Source organism: Trichoderma atroviride, chromosome 3 (genome assembly GCF_020647795.1).
Source record: "Trichoderma atroviride chromosome 3, complete sequence".
Classification (NCBI taxonomy): domain Eukaryota; kingdom Fungi; phylum Ascomycota; class Sordariomycetes; order Hypocreales; family Hypocreaceae; genus Trichoderma; species Trichoderma atroviride.
Window position 1 is genome coordinate 5,487,501 of NC_089402.1, and position 17,815 is coordinate 5,505,315.

Here is a 17,815-nt window from a genome sequence, read left to right on the forward strand (position 1 = left end):
CATCTGCTACGGGCTACGGGCTACGTACCGACAGGAAGCAGTCAGTGGCTACGGAGATTGCATACTTTTCATGTCATGATTTCACAGCCGTCACTGGCTGAATGGGTTGATGTTTTTTTATCCAGGGTCAGGGCTGCGTTGGAATTCTTGGTTCCTTGGTTCTGGAGCCTTTAGGCTGGACATTGTCTCACAGCGGGACGGCCGATTTACACATCACTTTACTTGTATGGGCTTGGCGTTGGGGAACTTTATACCAAAGGAACTGGCATTGACTCATGGGGGTTTGTCATTTGGGAGTTGCTTCAGTTAGACAAACATCTCCATCTATTATCGCTACACGCAAAATATACGACGTTATGACACTGCACGCTGACATGCTCAACTCAACGCCGTCATTCATCGCATTCTCTCCCGCATGCAGTGAAACCACAAGCAGCTCCACAGCGGGGGTTCGTCGTTTACAGGCAGTTGGCAGCGGGGCGGCGGGGTCTTTCTGCGCCTGGAGCCAGCGATTCAAGCTTCTGATGCAAGCTCGGGGCCAATCAGAGCTCCAGCCACCGTCACGACGAACACGAACTCTTCCATTCGCTCTCCTGCCCACTTGGCACCGCCAGACTCACGTTTCTATCCCATACATGTCTCTTCTCGTCCTTCCTTTTACTTCTTCCCACAATTGAGATACCCCCAACCCCCTCCTCCAATTCACCATGGCGCAGGCTCCTCTGTTCCGTCTCCAGTGCGGCGTCAACTCGTACGAATGGGGCAAAAAGGGCAGCGAATCGGCCGCTGCCCGGTACGCCGCCGCCACGCCCTCGGACGACCTGACGATCCAAGCTGACAAGCCCTACGCCGAGGTACGATCTGGACATCAGTCTGCATGAATTCTGCTGCAGTGGCTTACCCTTTAATCGCTACAGCTGTGGATGGGCACTCACCCCTCCAACCCCTCCAGAGACCTCCAGACCGGCCGCACGCTCCTCGACCTCTGCTCCCAACACCAGGGCCTCCTCTCCGAGCCCGTCTCTTCCAAGTACGGCGCCAAGCTGCCCTTTCTCTTCAAGGTGCTGTCCGTCAACAAGGCCCTTTCCATCCAGGCCCATCCCAACAAGAAGCTCGCCGAGCAGCTGCACGCCCGAGACCCCAAAAACTACCCCGATGACAACCACAAGCCCGAGATGGCCATTGCCATCACTCCCTTCGAGGGCCTGTGTGGATTCAGGCCGCTGGGCGAAGTTGCACACTTTCTGGAGACGGTGAAGCCCCTAAGGACTCTGGTTGGCGAGGACGAGGCAGCGCAGTTTATTCAGGCTGCCAAGGACGAGGGCGGCGATGAGGCGCCCAAGAAGAAGGCTCTGCAAAAGGCCTTTGGCGGCCTCATGTCCTCTTCTGCCGACGAGGTTGAAAAGGAGATTAACAACCTTGTGGCGCTCGCCAAGTCTGAGGGAGCCGATTTCGCTGCCGGTGGCGTGCCCTCCACCAAGGGCGACGTCCTTGTCGAACTCGTCACCCGACTTCACGGCCAATACGGCTCCGATATTGGCATCTTTGTGCTCTTTTTCCTCAACTTTGTCACTCTGCAGCCCGGCGAGGCCCTGTTCCTCGTCGCCGACGACATCCATGCCTACGTCTCCGGCGACATCATCGAGTGCATGGCGGCCTCTGACAACGTTGTCCGTGCCGGCCTGACGCCAAAGTTCAAGGATGTGTCCACTCTGGTCGACATGCTCACGTACAACTATGCGCCCATCGACGAGCAGAAGATGAATCCCACCGAATACCCCTACGCAACACTTAACCGGACTGCTTACAGCTCTGGGTCAGAGGTCATGCTGTACGATCCCCCGATTGAGGAGTTTAGCGTCGTGCGTACTCTGCTCCACGGAGAGGGAGCAAAGGCTACATTTGACCCCCTCGAAGGCCCCAGCATCGTCATCTGCACCAACGGCAAAGGCACAATTGCTGTCGGGGATGCAAAGCACGAGATTGAGGAAGGACACGTCTATTTTGTCGGATCTACTGCAGAGCTGATCCTGGAGTCTGCAGTTGGCAAAGGAGAGGATTTTACGACATTCAAGGCTTTCTGCGAGATTGGATCAGAAAAGGAGAAGCTATGAAGATGTAGCACCAAGCATTTGCGACGCGTTTGAACCATGTACAGATGAAAAGAATTGCATGAATGCGATTTGGAATTTTTGTCGAGCGACGGGCTGCATAGTAGTAATGACATATAGAGATATGACGTCCATTCTTTTCTTCTTCCTCCGTGTTTCTAGCGCCGATGCCAGCCGTGCTCCCACTTGTACAGCCTCGAGTCTTGTAGAGTCACTCCCAACGCCACTTACACATGAAAAGTGATAAAGATCTGCGTCTATCATGAAATTGAACAATCGAAATCACGGCATCAGCATTTACAATCCACACATCATCGGCAATGGCCTGACTCACCACCGTGAAGTCTCCTGTTCTCGCGATTTCACGTGATTGCTGCCGGATGAGTCATCCAAACTGCCCCTCCAAAAAATCATTCAAGAAACACCCATTACCCCACGTTCGAGATACCAGCCAGACGTTATCGAATTTTGTGTCATCCGCAGTTCACAATGGCTGAAGAAACGAACCCCCCCAACTCCAGCTCCTACAGCCGACAAGCCCGTCGACGCGACCGACGCGGCCGACGCCGGCCCCTCCAAGAAGGCTGCCAAGAAGGCCGAGGCCAAGGCGAAGAAGGAAGCCCTCAAGGCCCAGCGCGCCGCTGAGCGAGTTGCCGTGGCCTCAACCAGCAACGAGCCCGAAGAGGACCCCTCCAAGGACTACTACGGCGCTGCGACTCCGGCGCTGCTCACCAGCTTCTCAGCCGACGCCCAGGACGTCAGCCTCAAGGCCATCAACGAGTCGCACGTGGGCAAAAAGGTCGTCATCCGAGCATGGCTCCAGAACACGCGCATGCAGGGCGCCAAGATGGCCTTTGTCGAGCTGCGTGAGGAGGGCAATTGGGCCATCCAGGGCATCGTGGCCGCCACGGGCGAGCCCAAGGAGGGCGACGCGGCTCCCGTCATCAGCAAGCGCATGGTCAAGTGGGTGGGCGCTGTGAACCCGGAGAGCTTTGTCACGGTCGAGGCGACGGTTGAGAAGCCCTTTGCGCCCGTCAAGAGCTGCCGCGTGGCCGACTTCGAGCTGCACATTTCCAAGCTGTTCATCGTTGCGGCTGCGCCTGCGACGCTGGGCATGACCTTGGCGGCGGCGAACCGCGCCGTCACCAACTTTAGCGATGAAGAGGTCAAGCCGGAAGAGGCTGCTCAGGAGAAGGAGGCCGAGGGAGGTCCTCCGGCAGCGTCCATGCTGACTCACTTGGACAACATTGTCATGCACAAGCGCTCTCCCGTCCAGCAGGCCATTGCTGTATGTCATTCATGTCAACTGTTTCAACTCTAGCCTCTCTTGCTAACATGAGAATGCAGGACATTCGTGTCGAGGCCAAGCACCTGTTCCGCTCATATCTGCGCGACCAGGGATTCAAGGAGTTTGAGCCGCCGTGCCTCATCGGAGCCGCCTCAGAGGGCGGTGCCAACGTCTTCGCCATGCCATACTTTAACCAAAAGGCCTACCTGGCGCAGTCGCCGCAGTTTTACAAGCAGTTTGAGATTGCTGGTGGTAGAAAGCGCGTCTTTAGCATTGGACCTGTGTTTAGAGCTGAGAACTCCAACACCCCGAGACACATGACTGAGGTATGGCTGCTTGTTTGTGTATCTCATTTCCCTCTGGAAGCTGACTCGTCCGTCTTTTGCTAGTTCACCGGTCTCGATATGGAGATGGAAATCCGAAAAGACTACAAGGAGGTCCTTCACATGCTGGAAGGCGTGCTTCTGCACATCTTCCGCGGCATCAAGGGTAAGTTTCTGTCTACGTTTCTCATTGAGCTCCACTAATGAAAACACACAGAGCACTGCGCTGCCGAGGTCGAACTCATCCGCTCCGTTTACCCCTCCCCTGAGCTTCTCCTCCCCGAACCTGGAAAGGAGGTGCGCTTGACTTTCGCAGAGGCCCAGAAGCTGCTCCGAGAGGAGGGCCCCGAAGAGTTCCGCAACGTTCGCGACGACGAGGACATGTCAACACCGCAAGAAAAGGCACTGGGCGCACTGGTTCGTGAAAAGTACAAGGTCGACTTCTTCGCAGTCGACAAGTTCCCCGAGGCCGCGAGACCCTTCTATGCCAGGGTTGATCCGGAGAGCAAGCCCGAAGAACAGGTGACAAACGCATTCGACATGTTTCTGCGTGGACAAGAGATCCTGTCTGGTGGTGAGCGTATTGCCGACCCAGTGGAGCTCGAGGCCCGCATCCGCTCCAAGGGTGTCGACCCTACCAGCTCTGGTATCAAGGAGTACATCAATGTCTTCCGTGAGGCCGGTGTACCGCCCCATGGTGGAGGTGGCATTGGTCTTGACCGTGTCGTTGCATGGTATCTTGCCCTGCCTAGCGTGCACTTGGCCGCGTATTACCCCCGAACGCCCAAGAGACTGTTGCCATAGATGTGTTTTTAGAATAAAGAAAAAAGTTATGAATACAATTGTGTGGAGGAGCTCATCTGATCAACGTAGATTACAGGAGGTATATAAATCCCGTGTTAGAGCAGAGCTTAACAGTGTACTATACCCGTGATTCCTTAGTTTGTCACCATTCAATTACATCTACCACCGTCCGTCTCATCAGTTCACCCTTATTTCTCGCTTAGCTATATGTCAGAGTCGCTTTCCGCTCGAAAACTGGCGATGCATTTGATATATGAGCCCAGCTTGGTCCACACAGCTTCGCACGTTTTGTAAGCCGAGAACTGCTGGGAGTTTCTCACTCGGAGGATTCCCTGTATCGGTAAAAGAGTAAGAAGACATGTGCCATTGGGTTACGAGCGATGCGCCGACATTCGATAAAGTCGAGAATATAGCTGACATCTCGGGTTTCGGTGTGCATTGTTTTTTTGAGTCGTGTATTTCCCATTTTTGTCCACCAACCATCTACTACTTCGGTCAAAGTACGCAATCTGCGTCATCTGGAGAACTCACCTGGGTAACCTGATGATCAAGGCGCAGGAACATCTTCTCTTCTAATGCCTTAATAGACATATATGGAAATTTGGGCGCTACAAGGACATCATTCTGATAGCAACGAGTTTTCTCGTCGTACTTGACATCGGACAGGGTTTTCATGCCGCTTTGGACGTGTGTGATGGCGGAGCAGTAGCTGCTTCGCATTGCCTACTGACAATGAGCAGGAGCAAGTTTGTTTACGAGATTGACTTGCTTACTTTGAGAGATGCAAACAGGATACAACATATCAGGCACACGTCGAATACTGGTCGGCTTTGTTGTGAGAGTGAAGTGACGAGCGTATTGATTGCCTGGCCGTAATTTTCTGAAGCAAACTTGTCCGCCCAATCACTTTCTATGACCATGCCCAGGATTACGCCTCGTATAAAGTCACAATAGGCTCAAAGACCAATGGTATCCAGCATGTGCCGTTTGATGTCCCGCTCACGGAAGAGATGGCACAAGTCATTAAAAGACAGACATAATGTGTGACACCGACACTGAACATTGGCAAAATTGTCACGGAGAACTCGATCATTGAATCAATCGTTTCTCAAGGAGTGAGCTTGACATACGAAGCAGGAGTGATGAGTGTGCAACGGCTGATACGTGCGGATGTCTCGATCCTTGCTGGAACCGACGCAGATGACGCAGCTGGAAACTTTCTTGAACGCGATCTGATTGGAATCACTCTACATCGAGAGCTTCAATATCTGGTAGAGGCCGGTATGAGTGAGGCGGACGTACTGAGGGCCGCGACGGTGGTTCCTAGTATTTTGCATAATATGACAGGAAGGATCTATTAAAGAGGGATATCGTGCCGATTTGATCTTGCTTCAACCAGGCAGTGACCCGCTAAAGAACATTTCAAAGACGATGGATATGGCAAGGGTTTGGACTGGGGGTTCTGAACATGTGCCAGCACTATAAAATAGTGAGGATACCTGTAGGTAGTGTTGGAAGATAGCATTCCTTGGTAAAAATCGCGCGTTGGCACCATGTGACAACTGAACCAACTGATGCTCGACATGATTGTGGTTTTCTTCGAATATACAGCATATTTCCCACTGTCTATTCAATAAGCATATAGAAGTAAGAAATCTGGATTCGCTGGGCTAGCTAATGTCGTCAGCAAACCCAGTGGACCCAGCAAGTTCTCCAGCAACAGGCCATGACAGATCTCCGGTAGCCGCCGTCCCGCCGAGCCTTGAGCTTGTATGGCTTACCAGGGCGGTAATCATCTCTGCGCTCTTGAAATAGAAGCCGAAAACGACGGAGAGCGTATTTGAAAAGAAGAGCGTGACGAGAAAAGAAGATGACAGTGGGCTTTGCTTATAACGATTTCTCTTTTGGCCTGGTGATGATTCCATAACTCATCACATGGCTTAATGTAGCCTGCAGACAACAATAAGCACGCATCAGAATTCTTTGTTTTTTCTTTGCAGATTCGGCACTCGGGCCATTGCAGGCCTGTCTCCAGTCTTCGCCGTTGACGGCTTCTGCCGCGTATTTACGCCCGTCTTCGCCTACCACGTTTTCTACATGATTCGCCACAACACCATGGTGCGATGTAGCGATTTGGCAGGACCCTGCAGGAAAAAAAAAGGAAAAAACAAGGGTCAAATTACATCATAATCCTCCTCTTACTGATGGCACTAGCCTGTTTCTGTGACTTGTGGACCGCGGCAGATGCTCCATGCAGCGGCAGTGGGAGATTCAGAGATTGCTGGATATGGGATGAGGCATAATACGCAGGCCACAGGCAGCCAATCGCGCTGCCCGGAGACTGCAGCATGCAACGGCTTCGTTCGACGATGCCGGCTCTTCGGAGATGCAGGGCGGCGTCCTCCGTACCGGCACCGGGTTGATGGCAGATCACACAGCTAGCAGTAAACCTGCCTTGTAACGTGTACAACGTAGCTGAGCAGCCTGGCTCGCAAATTTTTCTTTTCTTCACCGCAAATGCTTCAGACCCTGACGCTAAACGGCTTGGCTGCCGTTAGTTCAAGGGCTCTTGTCCAACGGTGAAGCAATCATTGATGTTAATGGCTGTCTCGATTCCATTCCTGGGTACTGGAGCCGCGTGCCAGCCACGCGCTATTAATGTCACTGTGCCAGTCGAAGTGGCTGGTTCACGTCTTTAAAGCAACTCAGCTCGGTCCACTTTCGGCATCAAGCTCTCTTGGAGTTTTTTGCACGCCTGACCGAGTCATCCGGCTATGATGCAAGTGGAAGCAGTCTGGCCGGCTAGAAAAATGGGAGCGTATTCGACCAAGAGGAAAGGATTGCAATGTACTGCCTACTATATAAGTTAGATAATCTTTATTAATGGTCACCAACGCCCTCATCTGATCTTGAGTCAAAGTTCTCTTTGCTTCACCGTATTCGTGCTCGCTAATTGAGCTAGTACCTATAATACGCACCGGGCTCTTCCGCTCCCTGGCTCGGTTAGCAGCAGCTCATATCTCGACGCCCCTGTGCTAGGCCAAGAGCCAACTGTGGGTTCTCGAGATTAATAAAGGCGATGATTCCGGATCAAAACTGAGCTTGTTTATGTGCTTCTGAACATATATGCTTAATCTCTTCGCCAATCTTACACAAACACGATGATGCTTCTTTGACACGCCTGGTTGAATCGAGAAGGAATCACGCCGTATAGCAACACGCCACCCTCAAGACCCTTTAAGCATCTTACAGGCGGGACGATCACAATGGCGGCACCTGAAGATCTGGAAGCAGAGGGTGCAGCGCCGGCACAGGAGCCGAGCCTGGAAACGGCAACCACCAACACTACAAGTACTTTAAACGAGAATGAGCAGAACCAGCCTGTTCCAGGAGAAACAGGACAAGAGCCCAGCAAATTTCTCGAGCCCACCACGCGGTTTTCGGGTCGACAGATTTTCTACATCTTTGGCTTGGATGGCATTGGCGCATTGGCTCTGTCAGGGGGTGTCAATTTCGCCATCGCGTACGGTAAGCGTTGTGCTCTCGCTAACGAGATATTTCCTAACCCGCTCAAACATGAATTGCTTGCTAATGGACATCTCACAGCCATGTACACCACGCAAAACACAGTCAAGCGGCCTGTCCGCCTGTGGCAGCTCCCCAATACGCTGGCCGGTGATGCTGCTGTCACGATATTCGTGCAGTGCGTCATCACCTGGTTCGTCGAGCTGATTCTCCTTCGCTATGATCTCCGCCATCGCTCAGTGCAGCCCATCGGCTTCATCTCCCAGCCGACTAACCGGTGGCTGCGGATGTTCTTCTTCCTCCCTCGCGATCCGTCTGCCGGAGTTGGGAACCCGAATCGCAAGTGGACGTTTCTTGAATTTATCCAGCAGGCCTTACGGGGCCTCAGCTTCGGTGTCGTGAGCTTCCTGATACTGTGGCCCATTTTCATGGGTGCACTGACAGGATTCGGGAGAAAAGAGGGTGCCGACTATGTTTATCACGACAAATGGCTGCCTCAAGTCTTCAAATTAATATTGGGTGGCGTTTTGGGCCTGCTAACGACGCCGCTAATGGCCATGTTTTGGTTGATTAAAGCGGGCTGGGAATACAAAAAGGACGAAACTCCAGTGGCTGCAGAAGTATGAGGCTGCATCTGCGCAATGAAGAAATGAAATGCATAGACACCCAGATATATTTACGAATCTTTAATACTAATATATAATTCATGACGATTAAATGAATGCCACCTATATCTCGCGTCTGCAGGCTCATGCCGAATAATTGTTAAAGAACCGAGATATTTTATCTAACGGTTCATAGCGACTGAAATACTAGGTTCATTGCCGCAAGGCACTCTTCAACTTCATCAGTAAAAGATCCAGAGATTTAGTGCCCAACAGAAGCTGGTTAGAAAGAGCCTCCATTGAGCCACTTCAAGCTTGGTATCTGCGCATTCAATAACGGCGTGTTAAGTGCAATCGCGTAACTGTCATCGCCAACATCTTGTTTCGTTCTGTTCATTGGCTTAACTGCCCCAATTACAATGAAAATCTTCTGGGGAAAGACCCAACCAGACTACGAATGCAGGGTTTGAATATCAAATTCCGGCATTTACATACATACGCGTATGAACTGCCGATACGCTATTAACGCGGGAGAAGTAAATCTTGGTCTGCAAGTGCTTATATTCTTCCATTTTGCCAGACATGCGCCTAGGGAGCCAAGCTTCTAGGGCTATAACTACGTCTTGTCTGACTATATATACCTGTATTCATGAATCAAGAAATAAAGCGACTGTTAATGTTGCTAGTGGGCTGGTAGGCTCCTATAGGCGCGCCAGTGCAGAGTATTGTCTTCAATATTATATCTTCTGGGTTGAAAATAGCTAGTAGATGCCATGTCAAATTTCTCACCTAGGGTTAACGCTCTGCTAGCGTACTACAGCGGGCAACAAAAGTGCAACGACTTATACTATAGATGGAATCAAAATGAGTTCTGCAGTTTGGTGTGCTAGAATGGCGATTCCGGATATATTATTTTAGGCGACTCATGGTCATAAATATGTTACGTGGTTACTTTTACTGATGCGTGATAAACCACCTTTGAATGCGAAATCAGAGAATCTAGCGTTCCAAAACCCAGCGGAGGATCAAGGCAGCTACACTTTGACCAGCGCATCCAGCTTTAATATATCGTTTCAATTATCCTACACCAGACGTTGATCATGACTCTAAGCAATATGAAACGTTTGCCACGGCCCGTGAACACGCTTTTTGTATCGGAAAAGCTGGTCTATCGCAGTGTGCAGATGTCCGACCTGGACATATTCTACCAAATTATCAGCGAACCCGGGTGCATGGAAATGGGCCACCCGCTTATTTCCCGCCCACCAACCCAAAAGTCAATGGATCATTTTGTCGAATCCTACCAAAAGAAAGCCCTGATATTTGTCTTCATCTGGCTACAAGAAAAGTCGGAGAATGGGCACATCATAGCAGGCAAGCCGATTGGGTCTCTCAACATGTCCCCGCCATCGCTCCAAGCCAGGGAAGATCACCGTTCTACGAGCTTTTCCATTTGGCTTTTAGAAGAATATCGTGGTAAAGGCTATGGGGAAGAAGCTACTAATTGGGCTGTGGACTGGGCATTTATTTATGCTGGCGTGCACCGTATTGAACTCTGGTCCTTCAGCTTCAACGAGGCAGCAATACGGCTGTGGGAAAAGATTGGATTCAAATTGGAAGGCAGAAAGCGAGAAAATGTGTGGTTCTAACGTAGGTGGTTTGATACTGTGCTGTATTCTATTCTTGAGCAGCAATGGGAGAGAAGATAGAGGTTCGATGAAAATTATATATAAGAGTGTCTAGTGATCTTATTCTCGTATCAGCTACAGCTTTAGATCGCTTTCCTCTATATGTTTCTGGTTATTCAACAGCGTGATGGCATTCTGGTGCTGGACCCAAGATGTTTATGTCTTAAATATTGTTCATTTGCATTCTCTGTGAGCTGCTAATGACTGAGAAGAATTGATACATGACTTATGTACTTAGAATGGTAGACTAATGTAAAGCTCTCAGGCTGGCCCAAGAGCCCTCGAATAATTCAACTATTTACAGAGACAAGACCTGCTTATCTGCCTCTAATCGGTCACTCAATGATTGCCTGTCAACATCTTGTATGTTTACACACTGTTCAATCGCCAGCACAGCAGCAGTCGCCGCGCTCTGTCCCATTATCATATACGTTGGCTCCAGTCGGATGGCCGCAAACGCCACATGAGTGCCGCTCATTGTGACGGGATTCAGAAAGTTGGTGATGGAGTCTGAGGAAGGAATAATGCTGCCAAATGCAATGGGGAACGGATTCGGCACAGGGGTATGGACGAGCCCTTCATTCTGAATTTCAGACCCAATGACTATCCTTTCCGCCTCGTGCACGTCCATGGTATAAGATCCGAGACCAATGATGCTGTCTGTGCCGAAGCCCTTGGGGGTCTGTACGTCGCTTTGCGTCATGGTATAGTTTCCCTGCATGCGTCTTGCTTCTCGTATGTAAATCTCATACGGCCAATTTCCGTTGCTCGTCCATTCGTCCTTGGCATAGCCCCATGCGCCTGTCGCATTCCGAATCGTTGCAGGCACTCTTGGGTGGTTGGCAAGCGTCCAGAAAAAGCCTTGCGTGTATGTTTTATAATTGTTGGCGATTGTTTGCCGCTGTGCCAAACTCTCTTCAATGTAGTTTGTCTTCTTAACAGTGTCATAGTTTCCACCCAGAAAATCGGTGCTGACTTTTCCATTTGAGTTGCTGTCTGTCTTTTCATTTGGCATAAACTGCGATGTGAAAAATGGCACCGTTGCATCGCCCGCTTCAATGTAACGGAATAAGATCTCATAGGCATCTTCGTCGTATCCTTCTGGCTGAGAAAAAGGCACCAGGTTGTCAGACTGCTGCGTTAAGCTGATCCGATAATTGAAGGCTTGAAGTCGTAAATTATCGGCAGTACCATTTAGTTGCTGAGCCTCTGTGGCTGTAAGGACACGATCGATTCCTTGGATGAGGCCGCTGGCGGAATCTCCCTCGGTGATATACGGAGACATTCCTTGGTAGCTGCTGTCTGGCGCAATCTGGACTCCGGCCAAGGACTCTCCAAAGTCTGCCTCGCTTTCGCGGCCTATTGTGTATGGAACCCCGGCCGCAGCCATAAAATCACCTTCATAGCTGGCATCTATGAACATCAAGCCATCATACACATGACCTGACAGCGTTTTGATAGACTCAATCCGGTTGTTTTTCAGTATCACACTGTCAGCCGACGCATCAAGTGTCTCATTTCGAAAGATTGTAATGTTCAACTCCTCAACCCAGTCTTCCAATATCTGCTCGGCGACATGGGCCTCAAAAGTCCATTGTACTTGGTTGCTTTCGTCTATGGCAGGCCCTGGCTGAGCAGCTATATTCTGGCCGATGTATTGTGCTCTGGTCCCATGGGTCCATGCAGAACTAGACTCGTAGTAATTGTATACCCGAACAAAAAACTCTCTCGCGATACCACCGATGGCATTCCCGTTCTTGGAATCTGTCCACCCAAGACCAGAAACCAGCATTCCGCCAATATGGTTGGTCGGAGATACAATTGCGACGGTCTTATTCATACGCGTTGTCTGGATGGCGGCCACAAGCGCAGCTGAGGTTGACCCGTATATTACAACATCGTATGTTGCCGACACAGACCCAGAACAGCTTGTATCTTGTTTGCTTCGGCTATTCAGAGGAGCAGAAGCGCTAAGATGATATAACATGGTAAGGATTAATATTAAAAAAGGGTTAAGATGGAGATAAGAGAAGCATGGTGGCATTTCATACAGTCGCTTTCGTGCCATATTAAGATATTGGCTGTCGCTATACGCAATAGGCTCGAAAGAATAGGAAACTGCAGGTTGACTGCTCTTCAAATTCTACCGAGGGTACACTTGTCACATATATATAAAATTTATAAACATGGAGTTGCCCCTCCGCATGAAACTTGTTTCCTTGCTTTTTCCTTTTCCCCTTGGTCTTTTTTTTTTTAACTTCGAATCCAACATTAGTCTTCAACATTAAATTAAGGATAAAACGGCACAAAATGTTGCTTCTTACAGTATTGTATACTTGGCAGCCTTCTCTCTTTCGTCAAATGACCTGCTAGACCCCGCAGAGCGTGCGAAATATCTCTGTGAGCAAGAATGTCGATGCATCTCCGTCGCAGACTCGGGTATATTTATCCCATACCGATGCCCATGACGATGTATATGTATAGGCTGTAATGCCGTAATGTGACCAGATGAATACTACCACACAGGCAAGCAACCCCTCTCGGCATGCAACGCTAGCGTTGGATCAACCATCAGCAGGTACGGGCTCGTGGATAGCGTTACAGCCAAGATCGGTTGATGATGAGGTCCATTAGCTCTGGGGAACGTATGATGCTATTGATGTTTCTGTCCTGAAGTATACCTCGCATGCTGCTATTTGAACATTCTTTCTTGGCGCCAGTAACAACAGCGTAATAGCTCAGAGTCGGCTGGCTACTCGCTGCTGGTTCTATATGCAACTTCAGTTGTCGAGCGCTGCTTGGATCTGCCATGGTCAACCTAATGAGAACATTGTAAGATACTGTCATCTAAGAGTTCAATATTGGCCTCGACGAGTGCTTTTGAAAAGTGAATAACATGGTGGCGTGAATTAAAAGCTGCTTCAAGTTGCCATTCAAGTAGTCTACCTGCAATGTCGTATTAGATCTGCGGGGTAGAGGCTCTCCAAGATATTCCCCGCCTCGTAACATTGTCTTCTGTTCAAGCGCTGAATGACGCATCAAGCAGGGGTATCCGCATCAACGTTCATGGGCGCAGTGTATTTTCAAAGCTTTAAAGGCTCGTCAAGTTTGTTTATGTGGTGCATCGTAATCCGCCGGATTTCTCTTGAATACCAAAATTGTAAAGATCTCTTATTGAAGACTTACTTTGTCCGACGCCCGCTAGGAGCAGCTAATGTGTGTTTAGAGCTGGACATGGCTTGGATATCTGCAAGGGGTCCGTAGAAAGAGTTTAGTTGCGCTCCAGCGGGCGCCACAGATTCAAGTGCATACAGGCACAAAGACGAGGTCGCATGACGAGATTTTGTGTTAATACTAAATACTAGAAGTAATTATCAAATGCTGTTGCGAGCTATTACTCGAATTCTGTTTGGTACAAAACACCATCCGGTTTCTGTTCTCTTCACCTGCTCTGCAGCCCTCTTCAGCGGGAAGCCTAAAAATGACCTAAAAGAGCACAGCGGTAGTTGTATCAGCTGTAACAACTCAGAATGCGAACAACTATATTCCCCAACATCACATCACGATGACTCTTGGTTATAGTATCTATAGTGAATCTACGGAAACGAAGTCTCTGGTTAGTTTGCCGAGGACTACAGAGTGATTGTGTGCAATATCACCATGACTGTACACTCCAAGAAATCTCAGATGTCGCGTGACTAACACATGAATTCGGGCAACCTTCTCAAGCTACATAGGGTCATATGGATTCTCATTGCGTTGGCTCAGTTTTACTATTAACGTTTGAATGGAGCGATCTAGACCAAGTTCTTGATGAACAGCGTTATGGAAGCGTTCTCATTGCATCGTAATAGATGATGGCTACAAGTCGTGGGTTAAACTCGGGTTCGGTTACATGATATGGATTGTTTTTGCTGATGACTTAGAGCTAATGACTTGGACGTGGAGACCGTCCAGACGCATAACAGCCGCGACGTGTCTTGCCCGCTAAGTTTCGCTTTCCCAACTTTGAATGAAGCTTGGCAATCAGGGCTGGGTCTCTGCATTAAGAGTGACAGGAGACCCAGCGTGGCAAAAACTATTTTTATTACCCCTCTGCTGAAAAAGGTCGGAGGTCTTTATTTGTTTATATAGGTATCCTTTCTTGCAGCGACTTCCTGTGACTAGTTGTGGCCCGGATTTCTTGTGATCTGACATTAATGTTTTTTTCTATATCGCTCAATGCACGTTCATAAATTTTGCTTACTTTTATACCTCGATAGGCCTTCACGAGAAATGGTAACATGGTTTTTTTTTATGTTGCATATAATCTAGTGCACAGCGCCTCCTCCGGTTTTTTGTTCAATAGTTCAACGAGATTGGTCTCAAGCCTCCGAGAATTTGGGCTTTTGAATTATTAGAACAGTCATATCTCTTAAAAGAAATGCTTTGATATCGCGACCACTTTCCCCTCCTTTCCTTTTCCATCTTGTTCTTGGAATCAAAGGTAATTTTGTTTTCATTGCAGTTAACGGCAGAAACTTCCGACCCTGTTTCAGTTGCCAAAAGAAGTGTCTACGTTAGACATTAGTGAATGAATTACTTTAAAAAAGAGATAGAAAGAAAAAAGCAGAAGGGGCCAATTATGTGCCCTTGGAAGTTTGTTAATAAGCCCCAAAGTTAACGCGTGTTGATTGTCACAGTTTCTACTCAACATCGACGATACAAAGGGCTAGTTGTTCAACATGAAGAACAACCTTATTTTTAGCGAGACAATGATAACAGGTGTCTTTATAAAAGATGTGCATCTTCTTAATCGCCAACATAATCAAGAAAGTTTGTGGACACTACTCCACAGTACTCTTTTGGTCTTGGATTTATACGCGTAATTGACGGTGAGTTCAAAACCCAAGGTGCTGTCAACTCATTCCTAAGTCTGTCATAGTGTCTCTGAATACCTATTCACATCATAAACTAGGGATCTTTTGTTAACCATCTATTCACCTAAAGGTAACAAATAGGAAGCTGACAAAAGTTCGAACGCCTAGTCCCCCTGTAGGCTGACAGGGCAGAAATGGCGCCATATCCCCCAAATGCCAAGTGTGCTTTCCAGACAGCTAACAAGCGGTCTAGATGTTTCACGAAAAGTTCTGTACGAAGAGCCTCAAAGATCTGCAAGATTTAGAGAGAAGAGGGCTGACAGTTACTAGGTATCGCTATTGTCCGTTCACGTATAAGAGCCCCGAGTCATTCTTTTGCTCTGATTGGTCTGCTACAAGGAACTACAGTTCCATAATTTAGGACCACTTGCTATTTCTGGTGCGTCTGGGACTATTTGACGGGAAATCTACTCCGTATTAACTCCTTCTTTCCACCAGTTATCTTGATTCAACTTGTATCGGACCGAAAGCCTAAACAAACTCATCGTGATAAGTCACAATTGTCTTGGTGCTTTCGCAACTACCTCTACAGTACAATACATACACAGATCTAGGAAAAAAAATAGCACGCTCACCAGAATATAGTAAGAACAAAATCTTGATTGCGAAATCTTTAATTCGTAATTGTTCATGTTGACAAGCAGAGTTACACCCTGAAGCGAAATTAGGCGGGGTTGCAAAGGCAGTTTAGCAATTAGCGATGGGACACGAGATGGAGCTGACGCAACATTGATCATCGCAAACCTCGTGGAATACAATTGAAAAATAGCTGCCAACTGTGTAGCACAGTTGGTTCTCCTAGCTATACTCGCGGCTTCATTATTTAGACTTTATTAACGTAGCTGCGCTCAAGTACACCCATGTCCTGAGACTATCTTTTAGTGTACTACGCATTCAGTCGGAACTTCCCGTGATCTTTCTGTCATAAGTTTCGCGCAGTGGCCGCATAGCTCTAGAAAACGTGTAAACATAATGCTAGATATGTCACAAGATCAAACGATTGAATGTAGTTTTAGTGGCCTATTTTCTCGTATTTCGCGCATGAAACGGAGATACCTGTGGAGGCACCCTATTTAAGAAGTGTCTTAGACATGCTTACCTAGTTAGCAACCTTTGCACTTTTGTAAGATCGCAGACAACTCTGGGTTAACTCTGGGTTAACTCTGAATTAAGGGGTATCAGTGAGCCTTACCAGACGCACTAGGCTTCTAAAGAGATTTAGCGCTCTCGAAGCTCTACAGAGCAGCATACGGAGACTTCTTAGTTGCAGGGATTTAGAGGCGCTTGGGGAGCGCTGCTATCATATGCTGATCGGTTTCGTATTGTAACCAATGCGAAGGTCACAAGCATGTTGGTGGGCTTACCAACTTCTTATTTCATTTGCCACGACAGTGTAAACTGCCTTGTACATTACAGGAAACTTCTCATCTAGTTGTGAGAATCACCCATGCTGGACTATATTTAGTAAAAAATGTTCTGGCCCGCGAACGAGTCAAGAACTTCCGAAGCCTAACTTGGTATATTAAACAAGGTGTGCTTCCTATCCACCTAGAATCAATCTAACTAGAAGCCGTGGATTGGTATTGAGCGATATTGAACCAACTCGGACACTCATCAGCTAATAACAACACGGCTAAAGTTCAACGCAACAATCCAAAAACATGCCGTTGCGTAAACACACCAAAGCTCCGCCAAGATTCACCTTTGTTACCCCAGAGTTTGAAGGAAACGAAATAAGATGGTTGAAGACACATTCAGATGCTGCGAGAAGCCACGCGGCCTATTGGGGTGGTCCTGCTAGGCGCCAATGGCAGACCGGCAAAGAAAGCGAAGCAACAAAAGAAGACACCCCTGTTCATGACACCATGATGAAGAAGCGTGCTCGTCGACGCAACGCAAATCTTCAGTTTTACTGCTTCGCTTCTGAAACTATCCAGCCACATGAGGTTACCAGGCCGAAGAGTACGAAAGCTATGTCTTCAAAGACAGAATATGAAATAGCTAACTATCCAAGATGTCTTCCGCCTCTTATACCTGAAGGGCGAGCGTCAGGCGCCTTCTCAGTCGATCTGACGGCGTTCAAATTTTACAGTGAAGACTTCATAAAACGTTTTGTCATGGTTGACAATCAGGACTATCCCATGATACTAAGTAGTTGTCTTTTACTCAGCTACGCTCACTACATGGCGTTGACGGGGTGTGGAACGACTACGGCATTACTGGAACTTAAAAGCCAAGTTATGCACCGCCTGAGCGCAGAAATGAGTTTGTCGCATGGATTACTCAGTCCCCGATGCTTGACTGCAATTGTGGCTCTAGGCGCCCCGATTGTCTGTTTACTATCCAGGGATTTGCCACATGGCCTAAGCATCCGCGAGTACATCGATGCAACGCTGGAAGAGGATTACCTCTGCAATGAGCAATCCGCCGCTATCGCGCAGTGCTCACTTGAAGAACAGATTGTTCATCGACACGCATTAAGCAAACTGTTCCTGAAAACGAGCGCCAACTTTCAAGACGCAGACAGTTTAGCATTATTGCAGTATATCTCT

The 17,815-nt window shown here is 48.5% G+C and overlaps 7 protein-coding genes across 7 annotated transcripts; 6 read left to right on the forward strand and 1 right to left on the reverse strand.

The window, feature by feature from the left end:
• Positions 1-707: 707 nt before the first annotated feature.
• TrAtP1_007141 (uncharacterized protein) lies at positions 708-2,114 on the forward strand (the record flags this gene model as incomplete). The annotated part of the gene is made up of 2 exons (XM_014082079.2): positions 708-854; positions 918-2,114. 2 exons carry the CDS (start codon positions 708-710, stop codon positions 2,112-2,114), a joined length of 1,344 nt encoding a protein of 447 aa, XP_013937554.2.
• A 486-nt stretch (positions 2,115-2,600) lies between these two features.
• Positions 2,601-2,756, forward strand: TrAtP1_007142 (uncharacterized protein; the record flags this gene model as incomplete). The annotated part of the gene is made up of 1 exon (XM_066113400.1): positions 2,601-2,756. One exon carries the CDS (start codon positions 2,601-2,603, stop codon positions 2,754-2,756), a length of 156 nt encoding a protein of 51 aa, XP_065969486.1.
• Positions 2,757-2,958: 202 nt separating this feature from the next.
• On the forward strand, positions 2,959-4,526 carry TrAtP1_007143 (uncharacterized protein; the record flags this gene model as incomplete). Its single annotated transcript, XM_014082078.2, has 4 exons — positions 2,959-3,399; positions 3,459-3,725; positions 3,789-3,888; positions 3,940-4,526. 4 exons carry the CDS (start codon positions 2,959-2,961, stop codon positions 4,524-4,526), a joined length of 1,395 nt encoding a protein of 464 aa, XP_013937553.2.
• A 3,266-nt stretch (positions 4,527-7,792) lies between these two features.
• On the forward strand, positions 7,793-8,677 carry TrAtP1_007144 (uncharacterized protein; the record flags this gene model as incomplete). Its single annotated transcript, XM_014082025.2, has 2 exons — positions 7,793-8,054; positions 8,133-8,677. 2 exons carry the CDS (start codon positions 7,793-7,795, stop codon positions 8,675-8,677), a joined length of 807 nt encoding a protein of 268 aa, XP_013937500.2.
• A 1,079-nt stretch (positions 8,678-9,756) lies between these two features.
• Positions 9,757-10,305, forward strand: TrAtP1_007145 (uncharacterized protein; the record flags this gene model as incomplete). Its single annotated transcript, XM_014082077.1, has 1 exon — positions 9,757-10,305. One exon carries the CDS (start codon positions 9,757-9,759, stop codon positions 10,303-10,305), a length of 549 nt encoding a protein of 182 aa, XP_013937552.1.
• A 337-nt stretch (positions 10,306-10,642) lies between these two features.
• On the reverse strand, positions 10,643-12,331 carry TrAtP1_007146 (uncharacterized protein; the record flags this gene model as incomplete). The annotated part of the gene is made up of 1 exon (XM_014082076.2): positions 10,643-12,331. The coding sequence occupies one exon, from the start codon at positions 12,329-12,331 to the stop codon at positions 10,643-10,645; it is 1,689 nt and encodes a 562-aa protein (XP_013937551.2).
• A 4,593-nt stretch (positions 12,332-16,924) lies between these two features.
• Positions 16,925-17,336, forward strand: TrAtP1_007147 (uncharacterized protein; the record flags this gene model as incomplete). The annotated part of the gene is made up of 2 exons (XM_066113401.1): positions 16,925-17,225; positions 17,278-17,336. 2 exons carry the CDS (start codon positions 16,925-16,927, stop codon positions 17,334-17,336), a joined length of 360 nt encoding a protein of 119 aa, XP_065969487.1.
• Between the last annotated feature and the right edge of the window lie 479 nt (positions 17,337-17,815).